The sequence below is a fragment of the Cryptotermes secundus genome, unplaced genomic scaffold (genome assembly GCF_002891405.2).
Source record: "Cryptotermes secundus unplaced genomic scaffold, Csec_1.0 scaffold1296, whole genome shotgun sequence".
NCBI classification, from domain to species: Eukaryota; Metazoa; Arthropoda; class Insecta; order Blattodea; family Kalotermitidae; genus Cryptotermes; species Cryptotermes secundus.
The window spans coordinates 21400-48998 of NW_019744141.1; the positions used below are offsets into that span (position 1 = coordinate 21400).

The 27599-nt window shown below is 39.1% G+C and overlaps 3 protein-coding genes and 1 long non-coding RNA gene across 7 annotated transcripts in view; 2 read left to right on the forward strand and 2 right to left on the reverse strand.

The window, feature by feature from the left end:
* The window catches only part of LOC111874582 (gastrula zinc finger protein XlCGF52.1-like), a 22185-nt gene extending 10225 nt beyond the window's left edge, over positions 1–11960 (forward strand). Inside the window, exons 2-5 of the mRNA XM_023870195.2 lie at positions 1463–1624; positions 2661–2828; positions 10383–10833; positions 11902–11960. Coding sequence (XP_023725963.1) covers positions 1463–1624; positions 2661–2828; positions 10383–10833; positions 11902–11960 — 840 coding nt within the window. The remainder of the gene's footprint in view (positions 1–1462; positions 1625–2660; positions 2829–10382; positions 10834–11901) is intronic.
* A 322-nt stretch (positions 11961–12282) lies between these two features.
* On the reverse strand, positions 12283–15837 carry LOC111874585. Its single transcript, XR_002844587.2, has 2 exons — positions 15425–15837; positions 12283–12967 (listed from the first exon to the last, which is right to left on the reverse strand). It is a non-coding gene; the product is annotated as an uncharacterized LOC111874585 (long non-coding RNA).
* Positions 15838–17492: 1655 nt separating this feature from the next.
* Positions 17493–27474, forward strand: LOC111874587. Of its 3 annotated transcripts, XM_023870207.2 has the most exons (6): positions 17494–17734; positions 18463–18602; positions 19219–19341; positions 24744–24841; positions 25040–25064; positions 25198–26808. In XM_023870207.2, exons 2-6 carry the CDS (start codon positions 18468–18470, stop codon positions 25318–25320), a joined length of 504 nt encoding a protein of 167 aa, XP_023725975.1. In that variant the 5' UTR covers positions 17494–17734; positions 18463–18467; the 3' UTR covers positions 25321–26808. The 3 variants fall into 3 exon arrangements, with proteins under 3 accessions (XP_023725976.1, XP_023725975.1, XP_023725977.1); XM_023870208.2 differs by lacking the exon at positions 25040–25064 and having other exon boundaries at positions 17493–17734; positions 26732–27474; XM_023870209.2 differs by lacking the exon at positions 25040–25064 and having other exon boundaries at positions 25198–25287.
* LOC111874586 (gastrula zinc finger protein XlCGF8.2DB-like) overlaps positions 23949–27599 on the reverse strand; it is a 37315-nt gene continuing 33664 nt past the window's right edge. For both annotated transcript variants that reach the window (XM_023870204.2, XM_023870203.2), the window contains exon 5: positions 23949–24247. In XM_023870204.2, the coding sequence (XP_023725972.1) occupies positions 24170–24247 (78 nt within the window). In that variant the 3' untranslated portion in view covers positions 23949–24169. The remainder of the gene's footprint in view (positions 24248–27599) is intronic.

Consider the following 27599-nt stretch of genomic DNA (forward strand, 5'->3'; position numbering starts at 1 on the left):
TAGTGGCCATTTTGTTTCATTAGGTTTAGAACAATTTTGGTAATGGCCATTATTTTTTCCTCCTCGGACACTGCACCACTGACCTCTGTCATAATCTGCTGTACTACAGTCACTACTCTCAACATATTGTCGAGAGATGGACTGTTTACATGAGTAGCCTGAGTTGACTGACCTTTTTTTGCTCCTGTACAAGGACCGGGACGCTCGGTTTCGTGGCTTCTGGTGGGACTGCCCATGGAACTTGGAGAGTCTGAGGTCGTTGCTCCTGCGATGTGCTGCCACGGAGCGCTGCCGCGAAGGAGACTCCAGGGGTAACGATATTCGAGGAGAACACCCTTCCCGTCGTAGTTTTGGGTGCTCTCTGCGATTTCCTCCTCTGCAGTTCCTCCCTCGCGTGTCTGCAGCCCCGATAGTTGGCGGGATGGGGCTTCTCTCCTTCCTGCAATTCGCAATTGCAGCAAGCTGGAGTGGAGGCAGCGTTCTCCTTCTCAGGACACTCTTTGTGCAGGTGGCCACCCCCGCACCACATGCAACGGGGAGGTTGTTTGCAATTGGCCCAGACGTGGCCAAACTGTTGGCAGTTGCGACACTGCGTAAGGCCACTCTGTGCTCTATATTCCTCAACCCGAATTGAAATGTGCCAAAGGCTTTGAAGATGGAAAATTTCTTGTGATTTTGCCATCCGGGGTAGGGTGATAAGGAAGAGCGGAAGGTTTCTTGCTATCCTTTCGTCTGAAGGCGACCCGCGGGTGGTTATCTGTTTAACGCTGACCACATCAAATCCCAGGGTCACCAGTCCATCAGATATATCCTCCGCAGGGGTATTGTGAGGGAGGTGACAGATTACGGCCTTTATGGGTTTTAGGGACTTCGGAAAGAAGGTAAAATATGAAAGTTTGTTGGATAGATGGGACTTGACGGCTTCGAAATCCGGCATGTTTTTGGTGAGGACTCTGGTCCCGTTTCTGGTACTGCGGAACTCAAAGTCGCCTTTGACAACATTTTTCAGTTGCTTTTCCAAGTGAATGAGGTTCACTGTGGTCGTTAGAATTATTGGGGATGGCCTGCCTGCTCTGCCTGATGATTCCACCTCCAGAGTAGTGAACTGATTGCACCGTTGGCTCCCGGTCTTAAATAATGCCGGTCGGGAGGCGGAGCTAAAGTTTCAGTTGTCACGGCGCGCATCCATTGGGCCGTGCACGGAAAGGCGGGGCCATGGTGAAGTTTATAAATATATGTAGCTGCTATATAAGTTGTAGCAGTTGGAGTGGGCATATACTCCGTGTCGCTTTGGTCACAGCTGCCAGTTTGGCACTTTCTGAAAGGGGTGATGGTTGTCTGCCAGACGGTGTGGGGATGATCCCACAATGTAATGAGAAACAGCTACAGCAAGGAGAGCATATATTGTTTCATGTATGGTGTTGTACAGCCATGACTGATAGAAGATGTGATGCCTTTACAGAACTGTACAAATTCAGAGAACATTTTAGTGGATCCATGTGGTGAGACATACTCAGCAAGTCATGATGCAAGCCAGGCCATGAATATAAAAGCTGAGGAAGTCTCAGACTCTCAAGCGGATCCTGTGCAAATAACATTTCAGGAGATAAAGGCTGAACCTGAGGCGAGCTGTATGTTTCTGTATGTCCACTGTTAGGCAGATATCACAGATAGGCAGGAATTACAGTTGTCTTTCTCATCTCCATCTGTCTGTCTCTCTGTCTGTCTGTGCACATGAAGCAACTCCACTGTGCTGCTGACTGTCCTTTGAAGACCTTTTTCTGAAGTGTCTCTAGACAGTTACAGTTTGTTGAATGAATGCTGCATATTATGTACCACTTCCATTTCCTTTTAGAGTGTTCTGATATAGATGAAATTAAATTAAATTTTGTGTAAAGTGAACAGTGTTTCAGAGAAATTCTGTAGCAGCCAAAATCCTTAGGGAGTCACAGAACTGTTTGCAGTTGTTACTGGTACACTTACTAGAATCAAGGATTTAAATTACTAGGACTCTTGCATGCCAATTACAGTGAACCCCACATGATGCCATGATGAGCATGTGTGACCACAGTAATGAGCCCTTAGGTACCCTAAATAATATTGTGTGGAACCTGAAAGTTTATTAATGTGTTCGTAAGAACCTGTCATAGGTCCCTGTCCTGATCCATATGAATCCAGTCCACACCACCCCATCTTATGTCTCTTTAAGATACATTTAAATATTATCTTCCCGCCTATGCCTAGGTCTTGCTAGTGGTCTCTCTTTCTTTCTGGCTTTTCTCAACAAATCCTATATGCATTTCTCTTTTCCCCCATGCCTGCTATATGAGCTGCCCATCTCATCCTCCTTGACTTGATCATATAATTATGCTTGGTGATGAAGATTATAAGTTATGGAGCTCCTAATTATGATGTTTTTAGGCACCAAAGAAAGCAGATATTTTCTGTACAGCTGGAGTGACCATTTGTCTCTCGGTAAGGCCACTGAGCTATGAACCAAATACTTTCTAGTGCTGATGATAGCTGTAGAAAAGAACATTGTACAAAACAGCTCTTATGAGCTAGATGTGACGAAAAAGAGCCATAGCAAGGAGAGCATACGCTGTTTAATGTGGGGTGTTGTGCATCCATTTCTGAGAAGGATGTGATGGTTTTTACAGGACTGTACAACTTTGGAGAACACTTTAGTGGGTCCATATGGTGAGACATACCCAACACCTCATGATGCAAATCAGGCCATGAATGTAAAAGCTGTGGCAGTATCAGATGCAGAAGAGGAAGGGGATCCTGTGCCAATAACATTTCCAAAAGTGAACGCTGAACCTGAGGTGAGCTGTATGTGCACTGTTAGGCAGATAACACAAATGTGCAGAAGTGACTCTTGCCTCTCTGTCTGTGCATGTTGACCAGATTTTGAAGGTTTTCTTTTTGAAAAGTCTTTAGGCAACTGTAGTTTATTGAATGTTGCTTGTGATGTACCAGTCCCATTTTCTTTTAAGCAGATCTAATATAGATTGAATGAAATACTGTGTAAACTGAATGTTTGTGGTAAATTATATAGGAAAGATCCTTCACATTTTCCTTGTCTGTCCAATCCACTAAGCATTGCTTTGGTACTACATCATAGAGTTCCCAGGATCTATAAATGCTGAACTTTTATCATTTGTTTTCTGTCTTCAATGCAATCTATATCCGTGTAATAACATAGAGGTGTCATTATGTTGAGGATTTGTTATAGGATAACTAATGATTCTCCAGAGATTTGTGACGAGGTGTGACATATTATAGACACGTTGCCTGTTGCCATTTGTTTGAAATAAATTTAATATACCTGACACTGTTGGAGTTGCCTTGGTACCTGCTGTCAGCTGATTGGTTGTCATGACAAATTTTTGTGTTGATTTTTGTTAGATGGAAAGGTGAGTAAACATTAGATACAGAGAATGAGTAAAAGGTGTAAAAAGCAGTAGTGAAGAATTGGCATTGGCAACACATCCTAAAATATAGACGCAATTGTGGTGAAGTGGAATATACAATGAATGTAATTAAACACAAATAAAGCTATTAATGAAGATCAAAGAAAATTTCTATATATACATATAGATGTAAGTTTTTACTTTTCTTGGCCGGTTCACAGTGACTGATACACCACTGGCTGCAAGGCGCATACAAATTTTGCCACTGAATCAGTATGCCTGTGGCCGGTAACGTTTGGAATGAAGTATACAGTTCACAGGTCACAGAAGTTTTTGAAAATGCTGTCCCCCTACATGTAGACATTCCTTGCACCAGCAGAAGGGGTTTTGATTAATCCTTAAAGCTGTTGTGCAGGAATATTTGTAATTTTCCTATGAATATTTTTTTAATCTTCCGTATGGGATTGACTGTTTAAAACTTTGTCCTGTAAAGAACCACAGAAGAAAATATAAGAATTAAGGTCGGGTGAATGTGCCTGCCGAATACCAGTGCTGTTATTTCTGTCCCGAAAGACACCAGAGTAAGCTTGCATAGTCGTATGTGAAATGTGGGCAGTAGCTGAGTCTTGCTTAATTTCCAAGGGGCCATTTCCACATCCTAGGTTTGTTGCCTGTATGGATATATGGAAAATAAATGAAATGAATGAATTGCTGAAACCAGCCGTAGGATCTTCTGTTGTGAGTCTCGAAAGAATTGTCTGAGAATGACCTGTACATATTTTTCACAAGTAACTGTTGCATTAAAAAAGCAGGTAGAGCAATCCTTCTTGCCATTCTAGCATGCGAGAGTCCAACTTTCACTGGATCTAGCTATACTTCCTGGGTTAAGTGTGGATTCTGTGAATTCCAGTAGCAATTATTTTTCGTATTTATGTATTCCTGCAAGTGAACCCATGCTTCATCAGAAACAAATGTCGGTTCCAGATGAATCTCATCTTCAGTGATACACTGTAGAAACCAACTGCAGAAATGAACCCTGCTAGCTGGATCACACAGCTGCAAGGCATGGATTACTATTGTCTTATATGGTTTAAGCTGCAGCAACTGTGTTGCCATTCTTGTACTCTCCAGTGACACTCCAGTCTCTTTAAGGTAGACACTGAGCGCCCGGCACTTATTCTTTTGTTTTTGTGTCTATTAAAGGATCTCATTAATCAAAGTTTATTCACCAAATTGTGAATTGTTTGTCTCCTGGGAACTCTTTCATCATGAAATTTTCACAGGCACTTACTAGCAGGATTGTATGTGTCATACAGAAATACTCTTTGCTCTCAACCAGTGTTCCGTCACAAGGTGAAAGGTGTGACACGAACTTTTACCTATTTTAGCAAATTAATTGCGGAATTTTATTCGTTTTATTTTATCCCAGTTACCGTGTTTTATATGCTTGTATTTTATTCTCAGCCACTGCGCTGATTAAATAAGATGATACTTGTTTATTCTTTATTAAATGCTGATTTTTTATGTACAGTAATGTTGTCTTCTAAGAAATTAAATGAAAATTATTTACTCATAGTTGTTGTTATATCATAGTTTTCATTATTTATTTATTTTTATTTTTCTCGCATCTACGCAGCTTCTTTGATGTGCTTGCTGCATGTTCTGTGTACATGCTTTTCCTTAAAACTGCAGAGATTAGCATGGGTTTTCCTGTCTTTTATAACGCTGTTTCAGTATTTGCCCGTTTGTTAGAAGTTAGAGCTTCTTCAAATTTATGACTTTCATCTTGTAACGATGCACCCACCAATTGTTGGACTTCATTTAAAATTATAAATATTTCAAAAATAAGTTGGTATAGTGTCACTTCTTCCATTTGAAGAGTAGAGATCCCGCATTTTACAATTGTTTCAGTTCTATTGCAGCTGTGCTCTGAAGTTCGCAAATTTTGATTGCTAGTTAGAGAATTACAGACGGATCGTTTGAGATGTCCACGACTGTATGGCCACTTGCTGATGGCAATAAAGTGGTGATGGACACAATTAAAGAACATTTAGATATGCTGCAGGAGAAATTCAATAAGTATTTTGGAGAGAGTGTACAAGATTTTGACTGAGTTTGTGATCCATTTGTTGTGAATTCAAAACATCTTCCATTTAATATACAAAAGGAACTCGCAGATTTAAAAGCAGAGAGAACATTGAAACTAAAACTTCTCGAAGTGCTTTTGGATACGTTTTGGTTGTCAATAAGGAGTGATACCCCGCTATCTCCGAGATGGCAGTTAATGTGTTATTGCCATTTTCAACTACATATTTGTGTTAACTGGGCTTCTCCACGTTAACTGAAATTAAAACATCAAAGAGGGAGCGGCTCAAATCCATTGATGAAGAAATGAGACTTGTGTTGTCAATGATTCCACCATGGATCAGTCGCCTGTGTGCAACTATGCAGGCGCAAGTATCACATTGAAAGTATGAGAATCACTGTATTTACTTTAATAGTAATAGAAGTGTATTTTCTACACTCTACAGTGAATTGAAGTTCATTAATTGTTAATAAATGCACGAGTCTGTTTCTTATTTATATTAATTGTCCGATATCGTGCGTTTTTGAGGGGAATAACATTTTGGTGTGCCGTGTTGAGTCATGGATATTTCATGGTGTGCCGCGAGCAGAAAAAGGTTGTGGAACACTGCTCTAAACTTTATCGCATCATGATAGAACACAGTTCTCACTAATTGTAACAGAACAAATGACTAATGGAGCTGATAACTGCTGCCCACTGCTGACAAATCATAAATACACTGCCATGCATGAACCCCACCGCAAAACATAATCCCATCAAGGCATCCACAAAATTAATAACTTCCGTAAAACATTATCGACCATCAAGCGTGCTCATTCATTGGCAAAATTCATATTTGACTCACAGTCGGTGGTGTGCTGGTTGCCGCCAATCGCGTGAACCAGTCAATAACCATAAGAACCTCCCTATACATATACAACAAGATAAATCTACTCAAAGATAAACACAACAAAGACAAAAAGCAGTATTCAATATGAGGTGGTATCAGGTAGTTTATGGGCTGTTATTGTTGTAACTGCCTTAGTGAAAGAAGATGAGAGGGGAGGCCAAGGTCTCACTTCTGAAAGCTTGTTGCATCAGTCTGCCACGTTACACTATGCTGTAAGCATGCACTGTTTTTACTCTAGTGCTTTTTCGACTTCATGTTTCGTTTTGTCTGCAATAGATGGCAAAATGAAGCAATGTGTCTGTATCGAGTTTTGTGTGAAGCTCGGTAAATCCACTGCCAAAACTCTTGCAATGCTTTGTGAGGCTTTTGGGAGAACGTTCTTTAAGTGGAAGAGTGGTTTTTGAATGGCATTCACATTTCAAGGCTGGTTGAGTGTCAGTTGAAAATGACGAATGTACAGAGTGACCAGGCACCAGCAAAACAACAGAAAATGTTGAAGAATTCAAGAACTCATCCAGAAAGACTGTCGCCGAACAATCCATGAGTTTTCAGACCCCATTGGGATCAGTTATGGAGTTTGCCAGATCTTAACAGAAAATTTGAACATGCACCGTATTGCTCCATCATGACAACACACCTGCCCACGCATCCCTGAAAACCACAGAGTTTGTGACTAACAACATGGTTATCATTCCCCATCCTCCCTGCTCACTGGACTTAAACCCCTGTGATTTCGCTGTTTCCCAAATTGAAAATGAAACTGAAGGGACGATGTTTTGAAACAGTTTCTGACATCCAAAGGGAATTGTAAGTGGTACTCGGCAGCATTGAGGAAAATGACTTCCATGGCTCTCTTGAAGCGTGGAAAAAAACGATGGGAATTCTGTATATGTTCCCAAGGAGAATATTTTGAAAGAGATGGCAGACAAATTAAGTTAAGCCAATATTTCGTTTTTGACCTAGTCTGGGAACTTTCCAGTACCCCTCGTATAATATATGCATAAGGTAACCCATACACCAAGTCGGTCATGGTAGCCGAGCAGTCTAAGGCATACACTGTCTTCACTAGCTCAGAAGCTGGAATCATGGATTCAGATCCCACTCAGTGCATGGATATTTGGTGTGTGTGTGTGTGCACGCGCACGTTTTTCTGTGTTTCTGTACAGGTAGAGGCCTTGCGATGAGCTACATCCGTCCAAGGAATCCTGCCAAACGTCTGAGATCTGGTAAACCAAAGTGAACAGAGAGTGTCTTGGACATAGGCCAAGGCCTAAATTTGGGGCTGTAGTGCCAAAATAAAAAAAAAAAAAACACATGCACCAAACTATGTGTTAAACACTGTACATCTTCCTGTCATTAAGTTTGTGAACTGCAGTTTTATCGCATCATATTACAAGGTATTCACATACCCTTACAGAGATCTGCATCAGCCCTCAATATAGTTGCCATTGGCCGCTATGCAAGTCTGCCGAAGTTGATATAACTACCAAAAACGTTGCTGAAACATATTGGCAGGAAATTCCCATACAGCGTCTCTTGTGGCATTGATGACCTCCTTGGACAACTGAAATCTATGACCATGTATCTTTGCTTTCAAGTGGTGAAAGAGAAAGAAATCGCATGGTGCAAGATCAGGTGAGTACGGAGGGTGTGGCAAAATGGTGACCTGTTGCCTTGCCAGTTCCGCTTGGACAAGAACAGAGTGATGTGCAGGGGCGTTGTTGTGTAGCAACAGCCAGTTCTTGCTATGCCGAAGCTCAGGACGCTTACAACAAAGTGAATCGTGTAGACGGATAAGGAACTCCTTGTACCTATCCTTGTTTACAGTTGCTCCATGTGGGATAAATTCCATGTGAACAATTCCTGACAAGTCGAAAAACAATTCAAACATCACCTTGCCTTTTGACCTGTCCTGTCATAATTTCTTCTTCCTAGGCGATGATGGCGATTTTCAGGTGTCTGATTGTCGCTCCAATTGCAAATCATAAAGAACACGCCATATTTCATCTCCTGTAATGATCTGGTTGAGAAACGTCTCATCTTTGTCAGCACTACTGATCAGATCACCACAAATGGTCATGCGATCATCATGGTCTTGCATCAGGACTTGTGGAACACAGTGCTTGATAACACGCAACATGTTCAGGTGATCGGTGAGAATTTTGTGGCATGTATCATGACTTATCCCTACTGCTGCTGCAATATCATGTATCAATTGGGAGCAGTTGGTATGTACCAGTGATGCAACTTCTTCGATCTTGTGTTCAGTTCTGACTGCTTTTGTCTGACCACTACGCTCATCATCCTCCAAACTGTCTCCCCTGTGCAAAACGTTGGTGTCACTTAAACATGGCACTGTGGCCCAAAGCTTCTTCGCCGTACACTTGCTTCATCATGTTAAACGTTTCGCTAGGGAATTTGCCCGCTTTTTGGCAGAACTTGATGTTTTCCCATTGTTCAAACTGCCACATTTTCGATTTCTGCCACTCACATTTAACTTCAGTTCAAAATAGAGGCCGTAGTTCTCCGTACACTGTTTGCACACAACTGCCTCTTGCTGTGACGAGTGTATATAATATGTCCGTATAAGTATTACATGTATCATGATTACAACTACCAACTTCCAAGTACCATTGCAAATACAACTTTTTGTTGACTATGTAACCGTTCATTTAAGATTTAACTTTTATTGTAATTTATATCTGTATCCACTCATACCATTTTATACCACTGTATATACTTGGAAATTTAGTACTCTGACTTATATTTAGCATGCAGTTCAGTAACGAACTATCTAATGGATTTGCCTGCTGATGGCCTCAATGAAGGCCGAAACATGTAGCGAAGGTATCTTCGGGAGCTGCTTACTAGTGTTACTGATGTTGTGTTGTGACAGTTTTCAGTACGAAATAATATATGACACTGTTATGGCGTGGAGGATTCTCTCCACCTCTTCCGCCATCCATGCCGTTGCACCCTTGGGGAATGGCCAGTTGCAAGTCTAAGCGCTTGGTACTTGTCTCGTTAGTTACCTCTTAGCTGTGAGTTCACAGTATCGCTAACCTGGGAGGTACGGGAGATCGGGGAAATAGAGGGTGTGACTGTGGGGTAAGTCATTAACACACGCATCCCCCTTACTTGGTCTACTTTCGTCTACTAATATATACACTTATATACATTTCACTTTCATGGCCAACAGTGGCCGGTTATGTACATGTAATTCAGATGAAAACACACACTTGGGTTCACCATCCTGCTCAAGGCCTACTCGGGCCTCTCTCTCTGCCCTAACCATGTAAAATAGCACTTTAATAATATAACACTTTATATATCCATGACTGATATGAACAGTTTGAATTACTTGGTGTAGGAAGCTGATGGTGTCCCCACACTTGGTCTGGCATGACCATGGCCTCTGGCTGGCTACTCACATAACATTTGTCACTCAGATACATGGATAGATCGATTGATGTGTATAGAATGATATAGATTGATCAAAAAGATAGCTCCTCCAGTTGTGTCAGCTTCTTTATAAACCTTTCCTCTGCTGACTCCTGTCTTTGGGGTAAGCTCTGCCCCTTAATTAGAGTGAATTCTCCCTCAAAGGTCCATCCTGGTTGGTCGTTTCGGTAGAGAGAGGGTTGGATCTCCTCAGGCGGTCTCGCTGAGTTGGCTCTGACCGCCTTGGCCGTCTGTCGTCTGTTCTGCATGAATCAGCAGTCTAAGCAACGCGACAATTTTCTACCGATGTTGCTACTTCCTGCAGTCTACTACAAACATTAACACTTTGCCTGACTTCTCCAACTGTGAACCCAAGATAACTTAATACTTAAAAGTTACAAAAACCCTTGCTGAAATTCTACGGCATTACAACACACAACAGGATGTATTTATTGAAAATTACTCATGCCTACAGATTCACTGTACTCGGGCTTCAAATTCATTTCTCTTCCTATTAGGATTTTTCATGTTATTTACTCTCATTTTCCAGGGTAATTTGAATGAACTTCAGCCTGTACATGGTGAGGAGCAACAGTATTCCTGTGATGAGTGTAGTGAATCATTCAGTCAGCAGGTAATTCTGAGAGCACATCAGCGCACACATACTGGGGAGCGGCCGTTTTGCTGTGGCATATGTAATAAATCATTCAGTTCGTGGAGCCATCTGAAGACACATCAGCGCATACATAGTGGGGAGAAGCCATTTATATGTGACGTATGTAACAAGTCATTCATTTCAAAGGGTGGTCTGATGAAGCATATGTACATACATACTGGGAAGCCGCCAGTTTGCTGTGATGTATGTAATAAGTCATTCAGTCAGCAGAGTAGTCTGAAGAGACATCAGCACATACATAGTGGGGAGAAGCAATTTTGCTGTGATGTGTGTAATATGACTTTCAGTAGTCAGAGTAGTCTAAAGAGACATCAGCGCATACATAGTGGGGCGAAGCCATTTTGCTGTGACGTATGTAATAAGTCATTCAGTCGGCAGAGCCATCTGAAGAGACATGAGTGCATACATGTTGATGTGTGCAGTAAATCATAGAGCAGTAGAGACTGGTTTAGACTAAAGGAACAGTATGTGACTTGTAGCATGCCACAGTTTTTCATGTTGTAAGTAAGACAGTTTTGCTCTGTCTGGCATGCTTCAGTTTTGTAGAATGCTACAATATATTGGAGTTGATTCCTGTTGCTAACCTTTAGAATTGACAAGAAATAAACTGAGTCCCATGGTACAAAACATCTGTGCAAATGAGTTCCATTTGATTCTGATTGCTGAATGTGTACAATACCCTGTCCTGTTGAGTGGAAACAGACATGACATTCTCCTACAGTTATGATGTTAATTCAGCAGTGGAAGCTAATGATTAGTAGAGTGTGGTTACTGAAATGGATTAACAGCTTATACACATAATGGAGCAGCATTTTGTGTTTTTTTCTGTATGTTATCTGTGCTCTTCTGCCATTAATTTCAGATTGATATATCGCTTGGATTGAGTATGTTTAGATAACTACGAGGGTAAGTCAATAAGTAAGTTACAAATAGATATATAACTTAAACAAATAAGAGTACTGATTTGAAAAATGCTTTTATTTCTCAACATAACCACCCTGTACATTGAGGCACTTGTCGCATCATTTCACAAGCCCCCTGAAAACCAGCAGCATCAAATTCTTTGGGCTGCTGTTGGAACCAGGTGGTCACCTTAAACTTCTTTTGGCAGGTGATGCAGGATGATTCCACTGCATTGATGCACACTTTGTCTCAGGTTGGTAATGGTGAACCCAAGACTCATCACCTGTGACAGTTCGGGCTAGCATATCGTGTCCTTCATCATGGTCGCGATGAGATGCTGTAATGCCAGACCCATTCTTTGCATTTTGTGTTGTGGGGTCAGCATGCACAGACTTTGTGAAAACATAACCTGTCAGGCATTATGAGGTGGGCCATGCTGTGTGAACAACCAGTAGCAGTGGCTATAGTGTGTATAGTTACCCTTCTGTAGGGAAGTCACCTCCTGGTTCTGACAGCAGCCCAAAGAATTTTATGCTGCTAGATCATTGATGGTCATGGTGCAAGGACTGGGTTGTTATGGCCCGCCGCCCATACAATTATTCATTCATTCATTCAGGCAGGTTGCCTTTTGGTGGAAGAAGCTTGAAAAAGATCTTGTCGGCTTAGCAGATGAGGAACTAAGTAACTGCAGACTCAGTAAAATATCCAACTGTGCTGCCACTGGGTTCACTTTAAGCTCCCAGCAGTGCAGAATGTTGGGGGACCATACAATGGCCAGATTTTGAGAGGGCATGCCTGTTGTATGACACTGTTTAGCTACATGAGCCAAATACAGCAGTAGGGCACCAAGGGTTCTGCAAAAACAATGCAGTACAATCCCCACACAAATTATTTTATTGCATACACTTTGAAAAGTATGGTATATTCTAATAATCACATTAAATACCCCATACAAACTCATAAATTGAACATTACACCATAATATTTTAGAAACACGTTCTCTGCTTTAAATTTCCATGTCTTGTACACTCACCTAAGTCTTGCTGAAGTAGCAACTGAAAAGTATAGCATAGCCAAATAAGGAAGTTGCCTGACAAGATTTCAAAGAGGAAATGTGACCTGACCAAATATTATGGTTTGCAACACAGTTATTTTGAACTGATGGCATTAGGCTGAATTGCTGACAACCAGTTTCCTAAAATATTTCTTTAACAAGTGAAACGGGTACAATACAATTAACAGAGGTGAGCTATGTAAATTACTTGTCCATGACACAAATTTCTTTATTCAATAACAAGCATCACCAAAAATACCTCTAGTGTGGAAGTGGCAGTTTCTGCACAGCATGCTGCATGTGGAAAAGTCTGCAACCCACTTCGGGACTGTGCTGAAAGGCATCAACAAAATCAACAAAGGCGCGGTAGAGCTGATATGTGCACAGAGGGTTTGGAAGTTCAAGGAAGTACATCTTGAGTGCAGATGCAACGGAATGTACGTCCTGAAGAGGTTTCTGATATTCACAGACAACTGGCACCAAATGCTCATCAAATTCATGCCTGTAAAAAATTGAAATTAGCATTAGTAACCTNAATTTAACCCTCTGTTTAAGAGTTGGATTTCGTCTTGTGTAAAGTGTGTGTTTTTACAATTTTGTACACGTGTATAAGTTCAGTTATGTACACGATGTCAATGCCTCCATGTTCTCATCTGAGACAAATGTCTGTACTTGTGGAACAAGGGGCCAAATGCCACTAATTCCCTGTCCTCTAGTTTTCACACCTTTCAGCTTTCAGGACTTTGCTACATCGTGGGCTGAAGCTGTTCCCACACTGCAGACCCTACTTCTCATCCAAGGAGCCAAAGAACATAAAATAACAGAACTACACACTTCTCCATAAAAATATATATTTGTCTAATCAAGGCATATGGGGGAGCAGATGTACAGATCCACACTTTCTTGACCTCGGCACTAGTTGGAGGTGAGTGGTCAGCTTCACGCTCCAGCCGCTTTATCCCCGGGGAAAGAGCCCCTGGTACCCACTGAATAGGAGGTTGGGTGGACCCCAGAGCCGGTCTGGATGATGCGGAGAAAAGAAAATTCCTGACCTTACTCGGACTTGAACTATGACCCCTTGGCCATCCAGCCTGTAGCTAATCACTATACCAAATATGCTATCCAGGCTCTTACACATTTCTCGATACAAGCAGCAATACCACATATTATATCTAATAATGCAATTAGCGTAAGATACATTTGAAGGCACAAGGGAAGTGGAGGTAAGCTCCACATATTCTTTAAGTGCATGCATGTAACTTGATGGGTCATCACATCAAGCAAGACTCCTCAGAGAAAGCCACATCACTAGATAGCAAGTTTTGGGAGAGGTTCCGTGTAGTGACTGACACTCACTGATTCACAGTAAGTATGAGACAATTCTGTCCCTGCAGATCCAAGGGAACCCACATGCAGAGAGCTACAGTAGCATGGTCTTGATACTGATTCACTGTAAGCAGGTAGGAGAAACACATGAAAGTGGTGGCAAAGAGAAAAAATCCTACCCAGCATGCTTGCATACATACGTATACATTATATTACATTCCATTCCATGGATCCAAAGTTAGTCAAAAATGACCGTAGGATATGAGACACATCATAAAAAATATATATACATACAGTTCAACTAAACCTTTCACATAAGAATGCACACAGGTTACACATCAGGTATTCAAAAATATGCCCATGAAAATATATAAATATTGTGCTATTTGCACAAACATTCAAAAGTATGAGTTATTTCTGGACAGTAGGAACTCATAAGGAGGATCGAATGAGTGGGTATTTAACTACTCTTTTAGTGCTACTTTAAACTGTGCCTTTTCATTCATAAGACTTCTGAGACTAGATGTTAGATTTCTGAAAATTCGGGCACCAATACAACGTGCTTCTCTGAAAACATGAGAAATTAGCAAATGGTCTATGAGTATGGTGTTCATTTCTTGTGTTAACACTATGTACAGCTAAACCTCAACATTCTTAATTATCCTTCGCATCACTTCATTGTTTAAAGGTCCAAATATTCTCCTCAGCACCCTGTTCTCTGAGACCATCAGTCGAAGTTCTTCCCTAAATGTGACAAACCTAAATTCACACCCATACAAAAAAACAGGTAAAACTGTGTGCATTTTAATCTTAATGTTTTTATAAAGATGAGAAAACAAAAGATGCTGAACTGAATGACGCAAAACATTCCTCGAGCTTCATCTGCTCTCAATTTCATCCCAAATGCAATTCTGGGCCATTAGCATCGTCCCCAAATATTTTAACGTTACCACATTTTCAAATGATCTATTTGCTATATTTATGTTACACCTTTGCCCTACCTTTTGGTAAGAAGACATCAATATACATTTATCCATATTAATTACCATACCAGATCTACTATCATTGGTGGTACAAAGTCTGCCCCCCACAACAGCATAACAGTTACCTTTCTTCACCTTCAGTAACGCCTGGTTCGCAACAGTCCTAATAAATGAAAAACCAATTTACCTTCACACTCTCCATAACTACTTGGCACATGAACATTCGACATCCCACCCTGGCCACATTCTCCTGTGCAGCACGATAGATCACTGGAGGTCGCGGTGCAAGGGCCGAGAAGGCCCAACCCTTATACATTCAACATGTGGCCAGTGATTCTGTGCTGGCGTTTGAAGTGTATGGATTTCGTCAAAGTAGCCCCCTCACGTCTACCATACGCCAATCCATATAAATTCATGATTACAATGATCTCTTCCCCATAACATCAATGAAGGTATTAACCATGTCTTTCACCCAATATTATTTGTCATATTAACAGCGGACTGCGTTTTCGATACACCAAGAAGGTGGATATTTATTGCAAGCGACTGCATAGCAAAAACCTCGTTCTAATGTGGGTGTACGCGTTTAAAATAACACTGCATGCTTTTATTTACAATTCTATATTAGACAGTTCTGAATAAATACTTACAGATAAATCTATGGACAGATCGGTGCCATCTAGAAAAGTATAACCCTACACCGAACGACATGTTTATTAGGGATGATCCGTTGTGATCAAGATTTGACTTGTGTTGAAGTTTTTTGTGCATTACGTCCTCTTCTCCGACTCAAAAATCTCAACATTTTGAATGTGTCCGAGGCTTCGTAGGTGCACACTGACGTAACTAATATCAGCACATTAATATGGGGCACAACGTTGTATTTACTAACGTACATGTCGTAATATTCAAAGCTATAAAAATTCATCCCTATGAAACAGACCCTAATCTGCAAACCTTCCCGCCAAACATCACACCGCAGGACACGGAAGATAGCTTCGTTGGCCTCGTTGGCTCATTTCGTACACCTATGCGCACAGTTTTGCTCATTTCGTTGGTAAACACTCCCTCCCACCCGCTTCCGCCTACACTGTTCAGAACGTTCTGAAGGTTCAGAAGCCATCCGACGCTTCCGACCCGGGGCAGACAAGGGGAGTACTAGATCACCAAACGTCTGCGGGTGTATTATCTATGCCTGTAGGGTAACAGCAGGGGCGGCCCGTGTATAGGCACTGCGGAACTGCAGCACCCCCAATTTCCACTTGATATTATCGATAACATTTACATAATGAGTCATTTTTTCTTTAATTCTTTCTTTATACTTGTACAATACAGTATATAATCCTTAAGCTTAATGTCAGTAGCCAAATCTTTGTATGGAACTGTGAGTTTCACAGTTCCAACAGCGAGATGTTCGTTGACTGTGCGCATGCGCACATAGGAAGCTACACGCGAGGCTGCAAGGGAGAGGGAGCACTGCAGGACTGCAGGAACCGGCAGGAACGACCGGGAACGACAGTGCCGACCGGTGCCGACCCTGGCGTGTTGGTGGAAGGCAGTCTTTTTTTTTTACTTCGCGTGTGATGTGTTTAAAAACTATGAGTTAATTGTATAATTAGATTATCATCCTGCTTCCAGCTATTCTATTTGATTCATTTTTTTCGGTTCCTTTATTTAACAGAAAACTTTAACCATGGCCTTGCATCCCCGAGAAATAAGTTCTGCGACTGTAAGTGAACTTCAACAGCTTAAGTTTTCACAACTGTCTCTCAATGAGAAAGTTGCAGTTAAGAGGTCGTTTAACACCTGATATTCTAATATCTCAGCCAGGCATAAGCAAGAACAAGAAATATATTCGTAGCTTTAATTCTGAATGGTACAAACGGAAAAGTTGGCTTTGCGGCTGTGAAGTAAAAAATGCACTGTTTTGCTTCCCGTGTTTGCTGTTTGGGGGTGATGTAACGTGGACAAAAGATGGTTTTAGAAATATAAACAAAATTAAAGAAAAAACTGAAAAGCATGAGAAGTCATAGAAGCACGTTGATAGTATAGTTTCACTGTCACTTTTAGGAACCGTAAGTATTAAGGAGAAACTTAGTGAGGCATACAGACTTTCAATCAATGAGCATAATATAAAGGTTAAAAAGAATGGATTTCATTTTTAAATGAATAGATTAAGCTTGAACTGTAACAATTTAGGTTAAAGTAAGTAAAAAATGTTTGATTTTGTTCTTTTAGGATTTTATCAAGTTTCTGAATAAATTTTCTTTTTATACATGTTTGTTTCCTTTTATACAATTTTAAAACAAAGGCTACAAATTTTCTGGAGCAGCACCCCCACTAATTTTAGCTACGAGCCGCCACTGGGTAACAGTGCTCGAAAACAATGCATTCGGAGTTTTCTTCGAGCTCCTGTCAAAGAGGCTGTCGAAGACAGTAGAGCCGCACATGCCAGAACATAGTCTTCATAGGTAGTTCTAGGGTTTCTAGGCAGCAACTTTACGAACTAGCAAAAACTGGTACCAAACGAGTCGTATAATGTTTGGTATTATCTGTTTTCCAAGAGATTACCATGTAGAGAACTTAGAACAATTGTGTTTCTATTTTTTATACTGCGAAACAATTTCAAAGCATGAAGGAAAAATAAAATATGCTTCGCGCGTCCGAGGTTCAAGAAGGATCAAGTATGCATAAAACCTGTGCAGATCCGTCCAAGGTTGAAACACGATCAAGTATACATATGTAAATTTGAATATGGTGGCACAATTGTGGAAAAACTTTAAGCCCAAAAGATTTTGCGATCCGTGCTGAACTACCTAACTAAAAAATGTATTTTCAGATTTGTGACAGGGTTTCGTAATAACTACGCATGGTAATTCCAGAGCATCAAATTTGGAAACATAATGAAAGTTACAAGGCGTGTTTATACGGAAAATTACGGCGAATGTATGCGTGAAAATGTATGTCAATGTCAGACTGAAATTATTTTTAAGTCATTTTTCAGACTTCATTGAAGACCATATGTATGTATGAAATAACACCAAAGGTACAAGACATGTTTATACATGCACATAACTGTATCCAAAGACAGACTGAATCTGATTTTGAGTTTTATTTCAGATTTCGAAGAGCATGTGTGTGTGTGATATTACACCCAGTAATAATATAATTTAGAAAAACTATCAAGAAGAGGGAGGTACATAACCTACTAAGTAGTGCTGTCTCCAATGTTATATTTCAGCATCCTGTTGCGTAGAAACATTTTAATTGTATGGTATTCCGTCTGTAATGCGACAAAGTCAATCCTTTCTTAGAAGATACTAGAATATATTTGATTCATTAAAAATGGTTTGTTAAATATTTTATATGCACCTAATTAATGACATTTAAAATATTTAACAAACACTTTTTAGTGAAGTAAATATATTTTTGTGTCTTTTAAGAAAGGATAGACTTTTTTGCATTACAGATGGAATAATATGAAATGGTCTCCAAGTTTTACTGTAAATATATGAGCCTTAAGAACATTGTACTGCTAGTGATGGGACTATAGTAATACATAATTAACCACAAAATGTAAAACAAAAAGTACATGAGAAATAAACGTAATTGAGACTGACCAGGTGTATCCCACGTATTAAGCATTAAGAATGCTGTTTGATTGCTGATCACACATTATTCTTTTCAGACAATATGGATGGAATTCAGATCGATATTGACCTAGATAGTAAGTTTCCTTCGACGACAACAGTTTCACCTCAACTCATGCACATGGAACAGGAGAGTGAAGAGGAAGTTCATGTCCCATTTACTTTTGTTGACGTGAATGTGAGTCAAGAACTCTCTATGTTGATTTCTTATTAAACATCTCTGAGTTCTCTTACAATTTTTTTTTGTCTGGTGGAACAAGTTATCCTTTGGTCACCCATTAAATTCAGTGTGTTCTGCAAGGGTAATCAAATTAAGAATGTAAAATGAAATATTTATCTGATGGGGTATAGCCTGTAATCCATTGAAAGTCAGCTGAAATTTTGGACAATACAAGGTGTGGCAATAAAGAAACCGGATTACTTTTATGACNACCTGTAATCCATTGAAAGTCAGCTGAAATTTTGGAGAACATGTCAGAAGTAGAGCTTTGCTTACTGCTGCTTTCTTGCTTGGCTTATTCTTTCACCATAAAGATGGGAGCAGCATACTCCTCTGAAATGTCTGTTGGCTTTCAATAGACTACATGGTATTATAGCCCTCTTCATGATCACCACTGTCAGAACTTGCAAAATGAAGGTAAATATTGATGTTATTAGTTGCTTTTGTTACATTCCCTGTCAAGTGTTTCTAATTAGGTATAACTAAATTCATATGCTGAATAGAATCATAAATAAGACGAGCTTTGTTTCACTTTCCTCATCGATAGATGGGATTGAATTCCATTGTTTTACAGGGGCATACAGACATAGACCTTGAACTGGATGTAGACCCACATCCAGCATCTTCATTCTCTAAGATGAACTGTGAAGAGGAACTGATCCCTCTCAACTGTGACACACTGAAGAGTGATGATGAGGTGGGTTGTGTATTCTCCAAGCTCTTCAAACCTGTGCCTGCCATTCAACTGATGAAGCTGACTAGACAGTTCCCCAAAACCTGTCATAGTCTGATCTGGTTTAGAGGCTTGCTGTGTGCTGTAGCTTTTTCATATTACAAAGTAATTCAAAGTTCTATGGTCAAACTATAGGAGATAATTTGGAGCAGAGAATGTAAATTAAATGTTATTTGACTCACCCTTGTCAGGTTTTGATATTTCACTGCTTTTTTAAGAAAGTGAAATAACTGTCTCTTCATATATATAGATATATTGGCTGTTTACATTTAACATGTTTGTATATTGTTTTTAATTTAAATGAATGAAAGGCATATACTCTGAAGCTTTTAGCTCATTTCAGTGTGAATTTTGCATTAAATTTAACAGAAATGTCTGAATGTGTCATGCGGACATGCACAAGAGTTTGCTTTAAGTCATGTCCCCCAGCTAACATGCAATATTCAGAGTGACTTCTAATGGAGTTCCTGGTAAGAACCAGTTGTCTAGGTTGTGCTCCAATGTATGTCACAGCTACCAGGATGGAGTCAGGTTGTAATGTTTTCCTACTTTTATAGCATAAACATTTTCTAAGGAAATAATCAAGTGGATTCAGATCAGAACATGGAGACCTGCCAGTGAAACTACTAGAGACAATCCGTATGTCCAGAAAATTCTTTCATCCAATTTAGCACTTGGCATGAAAAGTGAATGGAAGCTGTAATGCCGAAACCACATACCCTCATGAATATTATATCTTTCAACAAACGGAAAGTGTTCATTCAAAGGAATCACATACTGGATTCCATCAAGATCTGTTACCACATATAGCTCAGTTAGGTAACTATGATTCTGGCCTAAAAGTTGCCATTAAGCCTTCATTGAAATGGTTTTAGGAAGGAAGGAAAGATTACTAGCCACTGGCTGTAGTGCTTGAACACACTGTACACAAAAATGATGCAACTACTCCTCATGCAGCATACACCAAACTGCATTCATAGAAGCCCAGTTTATATGCGATCTGACGAGTGCTATTTGATGGCTTAGCGCATACAGCATGCACAGTGTCTTCCAGTGGCCAGTGTGTGCTCGTGGCAGTAGTGTACTGTTTCAAACACACCTGTTAGGCTGTATTACAATCTACAGTCTGAATACCAATGCTGCTATTTCATCGATGCAGTTGTAGCATTTCCGTCACAAAAGCTGTACATGAAATGCAGCTGGCATCCTGTGTTAATAATAAATTTTTTTGTCTTGTTTTGCTGTTATCACTACTTCGTCAAGACAAAGATTTTGATGCTTAACTGTTCAGCATGGTTTGACGTGTATGTTTCGTCAGGCATTTAAATCGTCTGCGGGGGTTCGACGTCTATGTTTCGTCCAGCTGCACACCTATGTTATAACGCCCATAATAATTGATGGTTTTGCTGTAGATTGTTAGATTTTTTGCTGGCCTGTTGTCAGGAGAACCGTATCTAATGAGGCATTTGTTTAGCTGCGCTAAGTCATCGTTACATATGCCTGTCTTGCAGCAAAGTTCCTGTTGCTCTTGGGAGAGGTTTAGTCGTTCAAACTGTTATGAATGGCGTGTTTTCTTTCCTATGAAGTTATAAACAGCAGAGACGTGATATGTGCTGTGTTTATAATATCATATTGCCCTGAGCTGACCACACTAACACACTCAATTGGAATTCTTAGAAGAGGGATGTCCAAATTTTATTCTTGCAAGATCNCCCGCTCAGATTCTGAACCACCTGCTTCCTTTGCCGAGATACCGGGTGCTCATATTATAAGGCAAGGTTATAAAACCATCTTTTAAGATCATTTTAGTGAAAGTTTCATCCTTCAAGGCGTACCATTCACTGCTGAAATACTAAACAACCTGCTTCCATGGCCGAGATACAGGGCGCCCATATTATAAGGTAAGGTTATAAAACCACCATTTAAGATCATTTTAGTGAAAGTTTCATGTTCCTATCTCATAGAATTTAAGAACAATGATGAATAAATCATTTTCGAGCAAAATTTAAATGGCCGGCTGAATATATTACCGCCGGAGAGATGGCCGCGGAATTTAAATGACCGCGCAAAAGGGTTAACTCTGAAACAGTGGGGAATTAAGGTTACTATTAATAATAATAAAGGAGACATCACAAGACGCAGTATACACAAAATATAGGAAGAACGACTCCCATAGCGGAAGACTGATATATATAATATGAGAGTTTGAAATATGACATATAAGATGATAAATCTTAACAAAAGTTTAATATATAAATTTAATTATAGTACATGACGAATATACATTTTAAATCATTTTACAAATGACACATGATGGCGAGCAGTGCAATAGTTTAACGTAAATACCACACCTGAGGATGGCACAGTGATGCCGAAACATGTAGTGAAGTGAAAAGTGAGATTGTGTGCACTAGAAGATGGTCAATACATACACATCATGGACATGAATTAAGGTTATTTTTCTACATTTTTTGCTCCAAATTAATTACCTTCTCAGCAACCTCTTACATTTTAACCACTTTGAATCACCGTGTTACAACAGTGCAGAATGTTAAATAACTGTAGCTTCTTGGGCAATGTACCATTCAGTTCACAGAGTTGGCAGCAAGGTTGATTCAGTTCTTCACTGTTNGGGGAATTAAGGTTACTATTAATAATAATAAAGGAGACATCACAAGACGCAGTATACACAAAATATAGGAAGAACGACTCCCATAGCGGAAGACTGATATATATAATATGAGAGTTTGAAATATGACATATAAGATGATAAATCTTAACAAAAGTTTAATATATAAATTTAATTATAGTACATGACGAATATACATTTTAAATCATTTTACAAATGACACATGATGGCGAGCAGTGCAATAGTTTAACGTAAATACCACACCTGAGGATGGCACAGTGATGCCGAAACATGTAGTGAAGTGAAAAGTGAGATTGTGTGCACTAGAAGATGGTCAATACATACACATCATGGACATGAATTAAGGTTATTTTTCTACATTTTTTGCTCCAAATTAATTACCTTCTCAGCAACCTCTTACATTTTAACCACTTTGAATCACCGTGTTACAACAATACAGAATGTTAAATAACTGTAGCTTCTTGGGCAATGTACCATTCAGTTCACAGAGTTGGCAGCAAGGTTGATTCAGTTCTTCACTGTTGTAGATGGCAATGTTCCACCATACATAAAAGCAGAGATGTGTGATATATTGTCTGTGCATACTTACATTACAACATTACTGTCATTCTTACAGCACTGCCTATCTGATGACTCCCACTATCTATCTGCATGAAATGTGCATTTGTTAAATTTTGTGACACTAATAGTAAACAATTCTACAGATGTGGCATTATAAATATGCTAACAAGCTCTTTCTAAAATATTTTTGGCTGCTGAAAAGTATGCACATGAGGAATAAAAACTTTCCAAAACTTCTCATGTACAGATGTGATATAATATTGCACAAATAGGAGAATTACTTTCCTATCACCTGATGAAATAGTGTCAGATAACTGTCTTTCATTATTACGTTCATATATTTTTAATTTTTATAGAAGCAGTCCTGTCCATTCATGAACAGTAATTGTTCTCTTCCAATTGTACCATCAATATAGCATTACTTTCAGAAATTTAACGATTTCAGAGAGCACTGTTATTAGAAAGAAATCATTCCTTATAATGTAAAGTTGTCATGCCATGAAGATTTATAGAAGAATGGAGCTATAGCACCATCATTATTGACCTTGGTACTAGATGGAGGTGAGTGGTCAAATTCATGCCCCAAGAAAAAAGTCTGTATTACTCTGTGGATAGGAGGCTGGGTGGTCCCCTGAGCTAGTCTGGCTGCTGTGAATAAGAGAAAAATCTCTAGCCCCTGCCAGGAATCAAATCCCAGCCATCCAGCCTATAGCCTTCACTATACTAAATGAACTATCCTGGCTCTGAGTATAAATGAACATACAAAGAAATGGGGGTGTACAGATGTAGAAAATGGTGAGTTTCAGTTGGCTCAATATAGAAAACATCTCCATCAGATATCACAGTCAAGTGATTAGCACTCTTCAACATATCTGGAAGTTCCACAGTTTGAATCTTGGCCCCAAAGCCCAGGTATCCAGACAGATTTTTTTGTTTTCCTTAGCCTCTTAAAGCAAATGCTGGAACATTATCTGAAATTTGTTCTGACTGCATCCTTTAGTTCAAATTCATTCACAATTATCCTTCCATTCAATTCTGTATAACCAGTATTGTTGGAAAAGTAAATAAATAACCCATAAATTGACCATGAGTCAGCATATTTGAATTTATAATGCAGTATTTTAATTGTGCAGACTTTCTCCTTACAAACATGTATCTAGCGTAATGTTCTCAGTGCCTGTATCATTTCCTCTGCATAGAGAAATTCAGGGGGGGGGAGAAATATATGCAATTGGTTGTGTGGACTTTGATTTGGCAGATATAGCATATATGTAGGCGAGTCAAATGAAAACCTTAAATATTTTTTTGAGTATTATTTATTGTGCACAAGTGGTACAAAGCTGTATCACTTTTCAACATAATCTCCCCCCACGCTCAATGCAAGTCCTCCAGTGCTTACAAAGTGCATGAATTGCTTTAGAAAAAAATTCTTCTGGTAGTCTGCACAACTGCTCATGCACCGTGTGGCGTACCTCTTCATCAGAATGGAACATCTTTCCTCCCATTGCTTCTTTGAGTGGTCCAAACATATGGAAATCACTTGGGGCAAGGTCTGGTGAGTATGCCGGATGAGGAAGACACTCAAATGCAGGTCATTGATTCTCGCAACTGTTGTACGGGCAGTATGGGGCCTTGCATTGTCATGTTGCAAAAGGATACCTGTGGACAGCAATTTTTTCAAAATGTAAGGCGACAGTGGTGGCTGCATGAAATCTGTATTTAGCTTCCAGTTTCATGACAGCTTATAAACAACTGGAGTTATGCATGTGAAATGTTGTATGGAGATAATACAAATGTCTGTAAATTTTGATTTAAATACTATTTCAAAGTCAACAGTTACAATTCATGTGGATCTTTCATTTTATATGTAACAAATTTAGCATGCAGTAGTATAAACATTATATTTGAAAATGCAGACTGACTTTAATGTTTAATGATTTTATCAATATTTAACAAAATACAAAGCTAAATAATAATGAATCTATGAAGTGTAGTAACTGCTTTACTGTTCCCCCACTTTAGAGGCAACTTGTATCTGTATTAAGTGATCAACATCAAATTCACAAAGAAAATGATAAAGAAAATGCGAAGTATACATTCTAGCCGTTGTTCTTCCTTCTATTTAAAAAAAATAGACGAATTTGTTTTATTACAGGAGAGACAAGTGGCTGATGAAGCAGTGGTAAAGGCAGAAGATGAAAAAATGGGCGAACAAGGACATGAAATGGATTTGGAAAGTGATGGAACTTTGAGGTGTGTAGAATGTCCATATTTTTTTGTAACAGCTTAAGTGAATTAAATTAAAACCTATTAATCAATCTTTGTTGGGTTATGGCATCTTGCAGTGGCAAGAACTGCATACTGAGTTTCTAACGACTAGAAATTCAGCCTCAGCAAAATCATATTGAGTGTCCTTTTCTTGCAGTTTACAAAATCTGCTTCTGTTTTCAGAGAACTGGCGGCATTTCAATGCAAGGTATGCAATAAAGGCTTTAGGCACAAAACAGGGCTGAAATTACATTCACGTACTCATACAGGATGGGTGAATTATAGCAGAGTACATTTGTCTTATAAACCACATCTTATAGATCACTCATATTGTATTACAGGCTCAAAGACTCAGCTGTGTCATTTATGTAACAAAGAGTTCTCCAAACTTCATGAACATTACCGTACCCACACAGGAGAAAAACCATATAAATGTGGAGTGTGTGGCAAACTGTTCACTGTAAGAAGTTCTTTGACACGACACTTAACTGTCCACACAGGCTATAAACGTCATCAGTGTAATGTCTGCTTTAAACGGTTGAGTTCTACGCGTTCTCTCAGAAATCATGAACTTATGCATGAGAAGAGACTTTATCAGTGTCAAGTATGCCATGCTGAGTTCTCTAGGTCAAAGAATTTGAGTATACACTCACGATTACATTGTGAAGAGAACTGCAATACCAGTAGTCCCTCAGGTCACAAAAAACTGCATTCCTTCAGAAAGAAACATATTCGTTGTGAAATATGCTTTAAGAGAGTTTCAAATAAGGGTAATCTGTTTCAACATTACCGCACTCATGAGAAAGAATCTTCTAACCCTAGGGGAGTGAAACCATTTAAGTGTGACATATGTTCTAGGCGATTCTCAAGTGTTAGTACTTTCAAACGGCATTCCCGTATGCATAGGTGAAAAAGATGATGCCTCAAAACATGTTTCAATAATTGTAATCTTGAATAAAACCAAGTATTCCAATGCCTGCATGCACATACATAAGATTCTCACTATTGAGGCCCATATAGAATCTCATAGTTTGTGGTAGTGGAACATTTGTTTCTCCAAGAACTTTGATTTTTACTTCCCAATCATCATTTTGCCAATAATCCAAACTCGCCTATAACTACTTCTAAAGTGTGTGATAGGCTCAGTTGGCCAACATGTTATTATAATCTTGGTCCTTAGTTGGGGCACTTCATGAGTGCCTGACTTAAGAGTTAAACATTTACTGATGTACAATGGATGCATATGTGGGGTTGGATATTGAGGTAAGTCATGCAAAATCTGAAAGACTATGCCCCAGTTAACAAGACAGAGATGTTGACAGAATCACCATACAGCACATGCGTTTGCTTCTCCTTTGCACAAGAGACTGGATTATATGGGTATGCTAGTAATATTACAGAAGTATTTATTTCAGACAGTTCTTTGAAAGGAACAAGGTAACAGATACAAATATCCTGAATTATATCACCCTAAATTAGTTTATATTATTGCAGTGGTAGTGCCTTAAAATTAACTATACCTTCGTTTTAAGTCCATATCCCTAATCATAATATGTGAAAAAAAATTAAATTCACATGTATAACATTGTAATACAGTCCTCTTTAAGAAAAGTGTGATAAATATTGGTATCAGTTTGTACAGTAAGGTTCCAAATCAGATAAAATTAAGGGAAAATTTAAATTTATTTAAAAATTACTTAAAATCCGTTCTATTGAATCACACTTTTTATTCTGTTGAGGAATTTATGTAATTTTAAATTTTTCATATGTGTAAGCATAATCATTGTCTCTTGAAATGATAAATATTTTGTTTTCACTTAATTTTTATAATCTTGGAAACATTGCTTTTTCTGGTAATAGAAATTTTGTATGCAGGATTGTCGCATTGTATCTGGAGGCTGTATCGCCAAATATGGATTTATGGAACAAATAAAGACATATGATATACGAAATCCATCTCAAATAGAGGAAAAGGCCATGGAGAAAAAAAAATTCTTATATACCTTGACACCTCACTTTCAGTTTCATATCATTAATACTGTGCTTAATTTACTGACTGGACTGTTCTCTTACAACTGTCACAGTTAAATGTAAGTAAATCACAAAAACAATGGAGCAGTAAATATGCACTAATAGTGTGAACTGAATGAGTGAAATTTGTATAGTACTGTCAAGTTTCACTGAAAACAGAAATGCCAGTCGTTACTTAATGACAAGCTTTAATACATAAAGGATTCATAAAAGCAGTAAAGAGGTCGCAGTTTGTTAGTGACAGGATGTTGTACATAATATTAAGAGCCTGCTGAAGTAATATTCTTCTGAATACACATGACCCAACCAAGGATAAAAAAGAAAGGATAACTTTCATGAGGAACTAGAGCTTGTACTTGTTTAGTTTCCTAAGTACCACATGAATATTCCATTAAGATATTTTAATGTGAATACAAGAGAGAAGATATTTTATGACAATTTGGAATGAGAGTTTACATGAAACTACTAGATAATGGCATTATAGCAGTACACTTTGTAAAGATGGAGTTTGGGAAAGAGAGAGTATATGAAAACTTTGTGGGGTTATGTTGTGTTGTGTCATTACTTCAATGACAACCCACTTCTTCGAACAGTTTGTAGGTCCTGAGATGCTTGGCCGGTGAAGTAACGCGGAGCGCGCCGGTAGTAAGGAATGTTGGTTGCGGTGTGTTGAGGAGGCTGAGTCAGTTGACTGGCCGCAGTGTGGCCGTTG